We start from the raw sequence: 12139 nt of genomic DNA on the forward strand, positions 1-12139 counted from the left end.
AGTTGTGTTGATTAGACTATTAATCTGCCATTCTTAGTTAGGCTCGATACATCCTAAAAGGTGAGACAGGCTGAATTGAAATGTTGTAGTGGTATTAGCCGCATAAAGTGTTAGCAATATTTTTCATGAAGGGGAGCTTTTTATTGATCAGAATAAACTGAAGTTCATTTTGTGATAAAATACCCAATATAATTTGAGAATCTCTGCAGATACTACGTATATAAAGGTTTCAAAGTTTTCTTAGGTAGTTTTGTGTACATCGTATTCACAAGCCAGACTAAACAAGTACCATAAAGTGACTTTGCTCTGAAATGTGCCATTGTACGATATCCTTTCACAGCTGATTTTTATATGTTTGCATATTGCCGGTTAAATATTTGAAAACCTGCCACGAACTGGGTGCTGGGTTAGTTCTTACCCTGTGGCCAAAGCTGCTGGGATAGCCTCCAGCTCCTAGAAATCCTGTGGTAAATGGAATGAGTTCAGAAAAGAAAGATGGATTTGAAATCTAATATAATAAAATATAATACTAATATATTAGAAAAATAAGTAAAAAGTTGTAATTTCATTGTTGTCTCAAATGTAATATCTTAGTGATGTAGGCAGGGTTTTTGAAAAATGTGATCAATATTTTAAAATCAGTGTCTGAGTATGAAACGAAACTTAGTTTTTCAGATTTTCAGATAACATTGAGAAAATCTCAGTATGTATATTTCACCTTTATGCTGTATGTCTGTATGTAAGAACAGTTGTAGATCTGTAAGCACTTGTGTTGACAAATCAACATCTTAGGGATGAATCTGTCTTTGGGTGCATGAGTGGGCTTATTGGAGTGGTGGAGCAAGAGATGGAGTCGAATTTGTCCCCATTAACTTTTTGGAGGTGCTATGTTGTGATTCGTTTTAGTGTGCCGTGGCCTTGTATCATTTTTATTGTGACTTCAAACACTGCCATACTTCCCCCTGGTGATTCAGCACTCTCTAATTGCAAATCTGGCAACGCCACAGCTTTTAGAGCTAAAAAAGTGCTCACGACAAGTTTTGTGGTGCGGCACTTCATTGTTGATTTATTTTGTAAATCATTATCTAAAAGAAATAATTGAAGTTCTGTTCTGAATTTAAAAGATATTATATTTTCAAATTCCGACCACCTTTTTCAGTGACCCTTTATAATGAAAAGTTATTTAAAAGAACAGTGAAGAACCTTTTGGGTGATGAGGTTAATGAAACTGGTAACAGCTTCCCAGATGGTTTAAGTCTTTGGTGCACTGAGTGCTTCAGAAGTACTTACACTGTTTCACTATACTATATGTAGATCAACATGCACGTAGATGTCCTTAGAAGAATGAAATCTGAACATAAATAACAACTTAAGAGATGTAATGGGAAAATGTGGTGCTGGAGAAATGATTGTATTATTGGAACAGAATCTGTAACATTTGGTTATTAACTTTGGAGAGTTGTGAACAGTGACGACTAACTAGGGCATAAAAACACTTGTAGAGAAAAGATATGCTTTAGAGTTGACATGTAAAATGGCAACAACCTTTTAGAAATGTAAATAAAAATGAGTGAAACAAATGAGGTCAATAGAAGACAATATGCATGGATGGAATATATTATTACATTGACAGATCAGAAAACAGAAAGAAGAGCCTAAGTAAAAGTCCCTCAACTGCAGATTGTCTTTTCAGTTCCTGCCCACATTCTGTGTCCTGCTTATTGAGATCACATTGAAATGTACAATAAAAGCAGGCAACATAAAACAATGTTTTCTGATTTTTAAGGGTTTAAGATGTTTAATTCCAGTAAGTAGCTTCTGCTACTAAGTTACTTTAACTTAATTTACTGTTGTTACTTTTCTAACCATACTATCAGATCTTTTAGGTTTAGCTTACGTAAAGTGAAAATATTAAACCATTTAAGTCTTTTTAGCTGATAACTGTCAATCCTGGAAGAAGTCAAAGGTATGCACACCTGGTTTAACGTAGTAAGAAGACTAAGTATAGTGTGCCTAAGTAGGAAGAAACAGGAAAGACAGCGAGTACACTTTGTTCACTGTGAGTGTAAAGATGATCAAAACCTTATAGATCTTTAGACTCAATCAGCATCAGCAACTAATGCAAAGTGGTATATCCAAAATGCTTTGCACTTGATAATTGTAGTGCTAATAGTGATAAAGAGTAAATAAAACATGTGCTACCAGACAACACCAATTTATTTTTTCTTCTAAATGTCAATCCAGATAGTACAAATTAGTCAAGCAGTACAAACAAGTTTCAGCATATACAGTATATTCTGCTTTTATCTAAGTTGGAGCACTCTGGTGTCAAGTAAGGACAAAGGCCTATAAACATGAATGAAGTGCTGAATGCAGAGTACAGGATGTGTTCAAGAATGTAAGAAATAAAGTAACTTTAAAGACAGAACTAGGAACTAAACAGGTTATAATGTCAAAGGTATTGTGGTTGGATTACATTTTAAAGTTTTAACAAGTTTCAGTTCCTAACAAATTGAGTACTGTTCATAAGGGAAATTAGGAGAAATGTTAAACCCTTTCCAAATGTCTACTGTATGTTTGATGTCTTTTACTTTTGTTTCATTTAATTCGGATTATTTTATATATTAATGTGTATTGTCTTGCAGTAGTGCTTATTTTGAAAGTCACTATACAGATACCCTTTTTTCAAAACCCCAAAAGGTATATCTTTGGCTTTGCCGTGGTAACTATATATTTTTTTTTTTATTATTTCTGCACATTTAAAAAAAATTTTTTGTCTTCCATTGTTCATAGTCCTTTTTTTTTTTTTTTTTTTTTTTTTTTTGGAAAGCACAGAGTGACTATCAATGTGTGTTTCCACAGCTGTAGGGGTTGACGACACAACGCTCGGTTGATGTGGTACTCACTGTGCCATGAATAATTACTTGAAACATGCTAAAAAGGCAGAATTTGTCTGCCAAACGTCTTTCTTTTCCAAATCTCGGAATAATTATACATAGATGTTAGTTTGCATGTCATTAAAAAAATGTCCACCCCAAGAAAAGGCTGTTGTGGATTCTTTGTAGGGGCTAACGTCTTCCTCAGAAAGCACACTCCTTGCTATGCTTGTTCTCACCAGAGCAACAAGAAGCGGTAAAAAGAGAGAGAGAGAGAGAGAGAGCCTTCTGTCACAGCTCAGTTATCTTGCAACATGGGTATATCGATTCAAATGATGTGTAGAATTAGAATAATTTCTGCCCACAATTGGCTACATTAATTTTAGTCCAGTAGTCGGAAAATAGTTCTATCAGCCAGCCAAAAACTAACCTGAAAAGGATAGTTTCTACATTGAGCGCAAAAAAAAAAATATGTTTCTGAAAAGGTTAAATAAAGGGGGAGCATGCATTCTTGTGCATTCATGCGCACTTTATTCACTGTGCTTGAGTGCTTGACCAGTTGGCTCACTCTTGTCCCTCTCACTCTTGCCCAGCTTTTTTCATTGCTGGTGAATGTTGTAGCTTTCAGTTAAAAAAAAAAAAAACTGCTCTTGGTGTTTAGCAACATTTACATTTTGCAAGACAAAATGGACAGGGTTTTATTTATTTTGTTTTGAGGTAAGTGTTGAACTTACACCCTGGTTTTACCTTTGTCAGTTGTTTTAGCAGCTGGGTCAGCGATCATAGTTGTAACATTATTTTCTTTTATGGGATGTCCGTTCAGCAGCTTTGACAATGTTAGCCCATTGTCCTGATGGAACGTGCATCATAATTCTGTGTGTAACACTGAATCTTTGTCCGAACAGTTTCTGTTGAAGAGTTTCTTAAAATGTGTAGTAAATTATGAAAGCAACATTCTCGACTTATGTTTTTCTATGCCAAAACTGTCTTTTGCATTTTATGCATGAGGTATGGCCATCTGTCAGATTCATATCCTGGAAAGGTAGAGACTCGTCGTAGCTGGTTTTCGTCTGGCGGCTGTTACTCCAGGTCAGATCCGTTGAGTGGGTTGCAAGTTGCTAGACTTTAGTCACGATCACATTATCTTTTCATACTGTTTTCATTTAAACAGACTGTGCTGTAAGAAAAATAGCTCCTCTGTGTCTCACAATGGCTTTATCAACCCCAAGCCTGTTGCTAAGTGTCCCCAAACTCTCATACAATAATATGATTTACACGCAAAGCATTAAGAACTGTTTCTTTTCTTTCATTTTCCAGCTCCTTGGATAAAGGATGCCCATTATGTCCGACATTTAAACTGGAACAGAGGGCTTTCCGTTTAAGAGAGCAATTTGTCAAAAGCAGCCATTGTTTTACCTGCAGTTTGAATTACTTGCCTCGAGTGTTGTAACATGTCTAACGGTCATCAAGAAGAAAGCAAAAAAGCAGATGCATTGGACAAAAGCAACGGCGAAGACGATCAGACCACAACCACAGAAAGGAGAAACCGGAGTGGCATAATTAGCGAGCCTTTAAGCAAAAGTCTTAAGAAGTCCCGTACATTGTCACAGTATTCCACAGTTGGCACTGCCAGTTCTCTAAATGGACAGCTACAGAATGGAATGACTGTAGGTAATGGAAGCGAGGCGACCTCGGCTAAAAGTAACTCTACCTCCTCGACACACAAAAACATCTCTCAAGTGCTGAACAAATTGGACAGGGCTGTAGAAGTACCTTCAGAAGGACAGAATGGTTTACACTTTGCCCAGGCTGCGGAGCTTCTCAAAAGGGCAGGGGCAGAACATGTCCTTCTGCCTAACGAGCAAGGAGCGGGTATCGGTGACATCGAGTCTGTCAGTGTGACAGAAGCAATGAACAGTCCTGCTGATTTTCCTTACATGGGTGGCTTTCCTTTTAATCCTGGCCTTTTCATCATGACTCCCGCTGGCGTGTTTTTGGCAGACAGCGCACTGCACATGGCTAGTTTGGCAGAGTACCCGATGCAGAATGAATTGGCATCTGCCATTAATTCTGGGAAAAAGAAAAGGAAAAGATGTGGGATGTGCCCTCCTTGCCGCAGACGGATAAATTGTGAGCAATGCAGCAGTTGTCGGAATCGCAAAACAGGCCACCAGATTTGCAAATTTCGAAAGTGTGAGGAACTTAAAAAGAAGCCTTCGGCTGCGCTGGAGGTAAGCATCTTAGAGCAGCTAAAGTTTCCCTCTAGCTGACCCCAAAAAAGGTGACCTTGTAAAAAGACAACAATGACTTCTTACTGTCCACAAAACAGTGCCTACTTTTGTCTGCTTTGCAATCAGCTGATCACATTTCTTTTATTTTTCCTTTTCACATTTTAGCAAGAACTCTTTTCTTTTGGCTAACTTTTAAACATTTCTCACAGAATTTGAACCGTTTACTCCCTGTTTGTGGTTTGTTTTTTTTTTTTTGTTTTTTTTATTGCCGTGTGTACCAGCTGGTTATAATTTTCCAGACCTATACATGATGTATGTGTATGTGTTAACGTTGTTAATATTGTGGAGTTAGAGTATGACATGTAGAAGTCTGGACCTTTGCACTTTGTTAGAGCCATTAATGCCGATTTGATGCCAAGTGATTTTCATACTTTCATCTTGTTGCTACTGAAGCAAATACAGTACCTGAGACAAAATGATGAAAATTTATGCTCAACTTGTTTGTCTGTACTGAAAGCATTTCTCTCCAGTGTGTGCCTGCTTTTTTATTTTTAAAATTATATATATTTTAACATGTATTTTTACAAAACTGAAAAGAAAATGAGATTTCAAAAGTGGTATTTGATGAAGAGCTGATTTTGATTAGAACATAAGCCAGAAATGTGGTGCTCATCCCATTCTACAATGCCAGTGGCTTGCTCATTAAAACCAATTACATACATTTGAACCCTAGGGCAAATACATGTTTAGTACGGAGAAGACTGTGGGCTTTGGAGGTGGTGGTGATATAGGGGGAAGTAAAATAGAAAACTTAATACCCAGGGAGCCTCAGATCTACACAGATGGCTTAAAACTTGTTTTGGTTGCTTACATGCAAGCAGATGGCAAAAAGAAAAAAAAAAAAAAAAACCTCGGCACTTTTAAAATAAATGATTTGGCTTTCCTCACTAGCCCCCTCCGCCCCCCTCCGGTTCTTGTGAAATCACTGGGTTACAGTGCTGTCTTAGAGCTCAAACAGATAGCCTGTAGAGGAAAATAATGACTGCTCTTGGCCATTAGTTTTAAATCCTGTTAATTCTCACAGCAGACCCTTCTTAACATACTGCCCAAGAGGAAATGGTTCAGAGATCCACCAACTGCCATCATTTTTATTCCTGTGGGAAGTGGTCATTTATGCCTGGATATTTAAAACACTTTTCATTTATTCCATCCGTCTGATTACATATACAGTATATGCTTTGAAATATGTAATGTGCACGTACATTTAAGCAAGGTGGCCCACTGAGGGACTGCACTAATAAATGTCCATTGGTGGTGAAAATAAATAATGGAAAAGCCTAAAAACTAGGTAGCAAACAGGCTAGGTAAACAGGCTTCTTAAGTCTTAAGGAAAGGGCTGCAACAGATTTGCACTGTTGGCACCCAATATGCACGTTTCTTGGATACTGAAAAGTATGTAAGGTTTGTGTGTGATCCATGGCTACATCATACATTTTCATTGCAGTATTTTGTACCATTTGTACCTACTTGTTGCCACACTTAGCATCCATTTAACCAATGCTAAGTACATTCCGAACATTTGTTGCTTATGCCAGCATACTTGCCCTTTGTATTGTATCATATATTACAGAATGGAATGATTCTTTCTGAAGTGGTTATGCTTCTCTACATATGTACATGTGCAGTATATAATATATATCCAACTATTTCATTGGTAGATTGTGAAAAGCTTATATGTAAAGTGCAAATCAAGTTTCATGTATTTTCTAATAGTCTGGGTTCCAGAAGGAAATTCTTATAGCCAGTGTATTTGGTGACAAATGTTCGGTTTATCACGATTGTGTAATAGTAATTGATGTGGAAGTTAACTTGGCTTTTTAAAAATCATTAGATGATTATATGTACATTTCTAGCAGTTTCTTTTTTTAATAGTTTTAGAATCATTAAGTGCATTCAGGATCAGTTTTTACCGCAATAAATACTTTGTTCCATTTTTGTTGATGTTGCATATTGTTCTGCTGGTCTACAGCTATGGAAAAAGAATTGAGATTGTTTAAAGAAAAAACAAAGCATTAACTTCCCATTTCTGCTCAGTTCGCTGATTTTGATGTAGTGAATGAATTGGTGCAAGCGTGCAAACTCGATCCTAGAGGAGTTTAACTGCTACAAGTTTTCATTGTAGTTGATTGCTTTTCCTTTATAACTCATTAAATGATTTCTGTACAACTAAAACTATAGTGGAGTGTGCACTTCATTGTCCAATGGATTTGCGAGTGATGGATTTAAGTAGTTTCTAAAATGGTGGTCATGTCAGAAGGTAAAAGTTACAGGGTGCCTCCTTCCTAAAACAAATCAAGGTAAAACATAACAGAAGACTGTTAACAATTACGACTTCTTCTTCTTCTTTCAGCTGCTCCCGTTAGGGGTTGCCACAGCGAATCTTCTTCTTTCATATCATTCTGTCCTCTGCATCTTGTTCTGTTGTACCCATCACGTGCATGTCCTTTCTCACCATATCCATAAACCTTCTCATAGGCCTTGCTGTTTTCCTCTTACCTGGCAGCTCTATCCTTAGCATCCTTCTCCCAATATACTCAGCATCTCTCCTCAGCACATGTCCAAACCAACGCAATCTCATCTCTCTGACTTTGTCTCCCAACCATCCCAACTTGAGCTGACCCTCTAATGTACTCATTTCTGATCCTATCCATCCTCGTCACACCCGGTGCACCCTTTAACTCTGCTACCTCCTGATACACTAAAAATGTGGATTGACAATTTAATGTGTCATATTTAATTTCGATCATACTCCTGGTATTGGTGTTAGAGGCATACATTCCTGTAAGAATCTTGTAGGACTGGCAGTACCCAACTCAATTTCTTGAAGCGTAAGATGGAATTTTAGCACTTTGGCCGGAATGAGGTAGATTCTGGATGAGAGCAGGATGATTCAGGAAGTGGGTAGGAACAATATTGATATTTTCTCCTGCACAGCTCTCTATTTGATATTTTATTTATGTGTATATGCACATTTTTGATCTTCACATATTTGATTACCTATTTACAGTGTATTTACTGCCTCTAATCGGGTCACTCAACATCTCAGCTTAAAACAGTAACATTTCATACAAGAGCTGTTCAGTGCAGCTGCATCATGTTTGGGGATTGTGCGTCTCAGATAATTTGTGACTCTCCCTGATGTAGAGCATTTGATAATACATTCTAAACCTAATGCAGATAAATAGTGATCTACTCTATATAGGCATTTGTAGAAAGTAGACTTTTCAATTAAAATGTATTTTATTGGAAAATAATCTCTTCACTATCTGAACAGTCAGTCAGTCAGTCACTCATTATCCAACCCGCTATATTCTAACACAGGGTCATGGGGTTCTGCTGGAGCCAATCCCAACCAACACAGGGCTCAAGGTAGGAACCAATCCCGGGCAGGGTGCCAGCCCACTACAGGACACACACACCAAGCACACACTAGGGGCAATTTAGGATCGCCAATGCACCTAACCTGCATGTCTTTGGACTGTGGGAGGAAACCGGAGCGCCCGGAGGAAATCCACGGGGAGAACATGCAAACTCCACACAGGGAGGAAGCAAACCCAGGTCTCCTAACTGCGAGGCAGCAGCGCTGCCACTGCGCCACCGTGCCGCCCTACTATCTGAACAACAAAAATTAAAAGAAAACACTGAGCCATTTTTTTGCAGGAATTGCACACATGATATTAAATGATCTCCCAGCCTACACAATAAATAATACTTTTTTGCAAGAATTATTCTTTTTTAAAATGGCACTAGTCAAAATTGTAATTAACAAGGAAAAATGAAATAATAACTAAAAATAAAAGTTACTGAAAAGTGATTCAGGCTCTGTTGAATGGATTGCACTTTGAGTCATTGGAATGATTTTTTCCTGTACAGTATATGCAGTAATCATTGTGACAAAATATGAAGTGTCCATGATATGAACTTTAGGTTTCTGCTTTTAAGTTTTCTCAGTAGCTAAGAAGCTTTAGGTGATTTTTCAATAGCAAGAGATCTCCTTTCAGCCATTGAATTCTCCATAACCAAAATTCTTGAAGGACTAAATATTGCATATTTGACTTCTTTCATTTTCTTTTTTTTTTTGTCTCTACAGAAAAGTTTGTAGTTTGGAGTAAAATAAGTTTAGTTGTGTTAGCAGGACTGAGGTTGGTTATGGTTGGAAGCAACCTGGTAGTACAAATTCATTCATACAACTTTCCACAGAAAAAAAAAAAAGTTTAGGAGAAATAATATTATGAATTTGTTAGATATTTTCCTGTGACATGTTGTACAGCTTCTCCGTTTTCAAATCAGAAGCAAACATTTTAAGTGCAGTTGTGTCTGTTTTCTTTTTTTTCCCAAAAAGTTATTTATTTTTTCTGTGTGCTCATGAAAAGTATGAATAGGTGTCTACACCTAAAACTTGAGAGAGGATCAGAAAACAACATATTATGTAGAAAGAAACACAAATTATTGGCTTTATTACTATAAATGTTTGAAACTCTCCCTACCCCACAAACAATAATAAGTCCTAAAGTTCTTCTGTTAGCCACAAAACTGAGCCACATTTTTCGTGGGTAGCTGACAAGATTCTCTTTTTCACTTTTGCTGCTTGTTGCTTTCTTGAATGTCACTTCACGGTCTTTGATCCAGACCTGTGTTCTTTCTTTTTAATGTAAGAAAACTTCTTTCCAATACAAGGCAATATATTTTAAATAATCAATATTAGAGTTATATGCAGGTGTATGTTGTGTGCATTGTGCCTCATTTATGTTTCTCATCTTGAGCTTTCAGCAGTTCATCATGTCAGGCTACTATCACTTAATTTTATTAAACATTGAGAAAATTGAAAATCTAAGGTGCCTGAATGAGATTTTCAGCTCTACCACATATAATTTATTGATCACTAGTATGTAAAGAAAGTTCTTTGTGGTGTCCATATTGTCCACGGTACATAAATTTCTAAGTAACCTGATAGTGAATAAAATAGGACAGGCATGTGTTTTAGCTTTATGGCTTAGACCTCATGAAGCAAGTGAGTTGCATCATGGTCACTTTGAGGATTTACTTTGAACTGGGAAGTGTCAAGAAGATTTTCATGGCCTCAATGTTTTCCACAGATGGACAGAGTGAAGCAACACAGTTTATTGTAGTGACCAAGACTTCAACTTTCTGTCGGAAATTGTTTTGTTGGAGCCATAAAAACATGTACTATACATAAGTTCTTTTTACAAGATAATTTAAATATTATAAGCAATTTTGCACAGTAGAAGTGTTGTTATTCAGTAATAGTATTCATATGAATGTTAGCTTTTATCAAGTCCAAGAAAATAAGAAAACAGAAGAAAAACAGAATGAGTCATTACAGTCGTATACAAAGACCGATTTCAAATACAAAGCTCCGACTGAAAAAGCTGAACACCTGTCAATCTGGTGTTGTGCCTACTTGGCAGGTTTAAATCTATTTGCCTCCAAAGTTTTTCTTTTCTTTTGGCTTATGCTGCGCTGACACTAGAGGCATTGTTTGAGGTTGTTTCTTGTTTTGTCTTTTAAACCGCACCGTTTCAGAAATGGCATTAACATTGGTGTGAAGGCTAAAGCAAGTCAGGCTAATGTTGCCAACTTGTCTTGTCTGCATGACAGTCTAAAATATTATAGTCATGATTCATGAGTAGCATGGCTTGATTATGCAGACGAAAGACACAAAAAATGGAAAGTTAACCTGGTATGATTCCAGGATGTTGTCAGACATTTTTGGTTCAAAAAAGTTGTCTGCTGTTCTTAATTCTGTGGATAACTGCTGCATGTGTCCTGCCATATTTGTGCATTTAATATTAAAGCAATTATTATTCTGGGACCATAATATGAGATACTAATGTTATGTGCTATATTATAGTATTTGTTCCTGAGGGTTCTATAAAATTACTTATTTGTTTGTTTGTTTATTTTTTGTTGTTTGTTGCAAACTTCTTCTTGCAGCTACTGATTGCCTTTAGATATCCATGGTGCCTTGGATCGTGTCCTGCTCCCCAGATTCCTTTTTTTGTAATTGCAGAAACTCAATGGAAAAATCACATTTGATGAGCAGATTTCTATCTGCTAATATGGGAGACTTATATATATTTTTTCTTGCTTGGCATCCTCTTCTCGATTATTTGCCAGAAACAATTGGGCTTATTTTATTTTCTGTTATTTTGGTAAGCTGATATAGCATCACGCCATTACGCTTTTCATTCCTTAAGCCTTCCGTTAACATAACAGGGTTTTAATTTCTCACACTACAAGCGTGTGGTTCCAGTTCATGGACATTGCAGACTCCACTTTCTTGCAACCTGCCTCACTATTTTATAGGTCTGTCAGACAGTCTATTATAAATGACCTCTTTTTTACACTAAGGGATACAACCAACCTGTGCTATCCTGCATCGGTAAAATTAAATAACTAATATGCTGGGCATCTTGGTATACTTAAGTATTAAAATCCTGAGCTGAGCTGATCATACTCATTTACAAAGCTGCTTTTATCCGGTGCTAACTGAAGCTAAAAATAAAAAAAAAAAGTCAAAACATAAGCTCCTTTCATAGCGACATGCTGTAGTGCGGTTGCGACCTGGTGTGATGTGGGTTGAGTTAGCACTTTTACTTTCGCACTGCAATTTGAAGAAGTGGGTCACTCTGTGAGTGAAACAGGCCATACACAGCAGGAGGACACAGAATAATAAGTGGAGGAGCCCCATGAGTAAAGGCTCCTAAATCCTTGTCATTAGGGTTTAATATTTGGGGAATCATAGACAGGACATCTCTTTCAGTGTTTGCTATGTAGGCATCCATCTCAACAACAGCTCCTTCTCTTCCTCTGCACCTGCCACAATACTAATAGACCATCGTCTGGACCCACGTAGGAGTGTGTCAACACGTTCAGGTGAAGAACAACCAACTGGGTAACCTGTTCCCCAATTCTCAGAAATTATTAAAGATACCATCTTAGTGTTTTGGT

At 37.1% G+C, this 12139-nt stretch overlaps 1 protein-coding gene across 8 annotated transcripts in view; it reads left to right on the top strand.

Annotated features, from left to right (window-relative positions):
- cxxc5a (CXXC finger protein 5a) overlaps positions 1 to 12139 on the top strand; it is a 296926-nt gene that overhangs the window by 8335 nt on the left and 276452 nt on the right. For all 8 annotated transcript variants that reach the window (XM_028813474.2, XM_028813475.2, XM_051933911.1 and 5 more), the window contains exon 2: positions 4194 to 5107. In XM_028813474.2, coding sequence (XP_028669307.1) covers positions 4328 to 5107 — 780 coding nt within the window. In that variant the 5' untranslated portion in view covers positions 4194 to 4327. The remainder of the gene's footprint in view (positions 1 to 4193; positions 5108 to 12139) is intronic.

This window comes from Erpetoichthys calabaricus, chromosome 11, assembly GCF_900747795.2.
Source record: "Erpetoichthys calabaricus chromosome 11, fErpCal1.3, whole genome shotgun sequence".
Classification (NCBI taxonomy): Eukaryota; Metazoa; Chordata; class Cladistia; order Polypteriformes; family Polypteridae; genus Erpetoichthys; species Erpetoichthys calabaricus.